The sequence below is a fragment of the Buceros rhinoceros genome, unplaced genomic scaffold, assembly GCF_000710305.1.
Source record: "Buceros rhinoceros silvestris isolate BGI_N320 unplaced genomic scaffold, ASM71030v1 scaffold31941, whole genome shotgun sequence".
Lineage (NCBI taxonomy): Eukaryota > Metazoa > Chordata > Aves > Bucerotiformes > Bucerotidae > Buceros > Buceros rhinoceros.
This window is the reverse complement of record NW_010394156.1, coordinates 2,723-5,170: the sequence shown is the minus strand read 5'-3', so window position 1 is coordinate 5,170 and position 2,448 is coordinate 2,723. Positions and strand designations below refer to the sequence as shown.

At 61.2% G+C, this 2,448-nt stretch overlaps 1 protein-coding gene across 1 annotated transcript in view; it reads right to left on the bottom strand.

Annotated features, from left to right (window-relative positions):
* Positions 1-85: 85 nt before the first annotated feature.
* The window catches only part of LOC104501359 (scavenger receptor cysteine-rich domain-containing group B protein-like), a gene marked incomplete at its 3' end in the record, with an annotated part of 4,831 nt that continues 2,468 nt past the window's right edge, over positions 86-2,448 (bottom strand). The window contains exons 4-5 of the mRNA XM_010145157.1: positions 1,656-1,985; positions 86-424 (exon numbers count right to left, since the gene is read on the bottom strand). Of these exons, the coding sequence (XP_010143459.1) occupies positions 86-424; positions 1,656-1,985 (669 nt within the window). The remainder of the gene's footprint in view (positions 425-1,655; positions 1,986-2,448) is intronic.

Below are 2,448 nucleotides of genomic sequence, written 5' to 3'. Positions count from 1 at the left end.
ACGAGGAGGATGTGTTTGGTTGGATGTGGTCAGACGGAATGGCCTTCCCCAGCGGGGGACCGACCCTCGGCTTGGAGCCACTAACCTGTGTACGTGGAGCACGAGACGACCGCGTGCTCCCTGGACTTGCACCTCCCGGCGCCCCAGATCTTGACGTTGCACTCGAAGAGGGCTCCTTCTGTCCCGCTGCACTCCACGGCGTCCACCCAGATCAGGCCATCTCCTGTCCCCAGCGGGGCAGACCCTGTGGCCGACTGCGCTTTCCCACAGCCCAGCTGCCGACACACCACGTGGGCTTCGGCCAGGTCCCAGCCGTCGGTGCAGATGCCCCCCCAGCGCTGATCGTGGAAGACTTCGACCCTTCCGGAGCATGGGCCCGAGCCGTTCACCAAGCGGAGGTTTCCGAGGTCGGAAATGCCTGATCCTGCAACGTCAGAGACCATACATGTGTTCAGGAGATCCCTTCTGCCCCTGAAACCTCCGACTGCCAGAATGGGTTTACGCCAGAGGCTGAGCAGCCTTGAGGGGGTCAAGGAGGCTCTTATGGCCACGCCTTGGGGGGGCTAAGGATGCTCTTGCCATGACAGAGAGGGCAGAACTCTGTGGCCTGATATGAACTGGCCCAACCGGTGACCAAGAACCAGTCACCAAGTCATAGGTGTCCTTGTGCCATCTGGGACTCCTGGGACACCTCATCCCCCTCCAGCTGTGGGCCCAGGTCTTCCTGTAGCACCTCTTAGCCCAACAAGTGGGGGATGCTACCTTCCCGCGCGGGGGCGACTCAATTCAACGCTCGCTCTTTCGGTCGGTGACACCCGGATGTCAAGCCAAGCCCAACCCCAGTGGCTCCAGTTCCTTAACGGTCACCAGAATAGTCTGTGGGGCTCCTCAGTCAGAGTTGGGGAGGGGGAGGAGGGGGGGGAGCCAAGTCATAGGTGTCCTTGTGCCATCTGGGACTCCTGGGACACCTCATCCCCCTCCAGCTGTGGGCCCAGGTCTTCCTGTAGCACCTCTTAGCCCAACAAGTGGGGGATGCTACCTTCCCGCGCGGGGGCGACTCAATTCAACGCTCGCTCTTTCGGTCGGTGACACCCGGATGTCAAGCCAAGCCCAACCCCAGTGGCTCCAGTTCCTTAACGGTCACCAGAATAGTCTGTGGGGCTCCTCAGTCAGAGTTGGGGAGGAGGAGGAGGGTGGGGAGATGGTCTCTCAGAGACCTCTGAGCATCACAGGGACCACCTACTATGTACCAAAGGTGGCCGAGGGTCTCCCTGACTGCGGTGGGAGAAGACCCACTGGTGCTCCTCTCTGCCCCGCTCTGAAGGAGCAGGTGGCTGTGGTGGGGACTGTTTGTGGCCAGCGCTGCTGGCCGGGGTCTCTGATAGACATCAACAACCCAAAGCACGTTGGAGACCATGTTGTTCACAATGGTCACGGCGAGACATTTGTTGTCCTCAGCCTTGAGTGTCTCTACAGCTTCCACCAGGAGGGACCATGAGGAGCTGACTTCAAAGCAAGGGGGTCTCCAAGCTGCATCACAAGCCCTTGCGCCCATAGGGGCAGGTGGACTTGAACCGCCCTCCCAGAAGGACCACGGTGAGATTGGCCACGGTGTTCCCGTCCTTGCAACGGTCCTTGCAACAGGCGGTAGTTACCTGAGCACACCACGCTGGCGTCGTCTTTGTGCTGGCACAGGTGGACCCCCCAGTCCTTGGTTCGGCATTCGGAGAGGGCGGCCTCGGTCCCTGTGCAGTGCGTGTCGTCCAGCCAGATGCGTCCCCGTCCCTCCCCAAAGCGAGCCTGCCGGGGGGCTGCCACTGCCATCCCACAGCCCAGCTGCCGACACACCACGTTGGCGGCCGCGAAGTCCCAGCTGTTGTCACACACCGTCCCCCATTCCTCTTTGTGGAACACTTCGACCCTCCCGGCGCAGTGGCCTGGGCCATCCGCCAACCGGACTGGGGCCAAACTGGAAATAACCGAGCCTGCAAATGGGCACAGGGGATGCTCAGAGCAGCCAGTTGCTTCATGGGAGGAGGAAGGACCCTGCATCGGGGCCGGTGATCGGCTGCGTGGTGACCTTGCCTCTGAACCCACAGCGTCTCACCCGACCTTGAGGAGCTTCTTGAAGGGTTTAGTGGGAGGAACTTCTCAAAGGGTTTAGGGAGAGGATCGTCTTGAAGGGTTTGGGGAGAGGAATGTCTTGAAGGGTTTAGGGGTCTTGGACCCAGCACCTTGCTCCCAACTAGGATGGCAAGAAACTGCCAGTGCATCCTGACCCACTGGTCCCCCCGGGAGTGAGACCCACCTGAGCAGACCACGCTGACGTGTCTCCCATGCTCGCATCTGCTCTCTCCCCACACGCTCGCCCAGCATTCCCTGAGGTCCCTCTCTGTCCCCTGGCACTTCACGTTGTCCAGCCACACCCGTGAAGCTCCAGCACCAAAC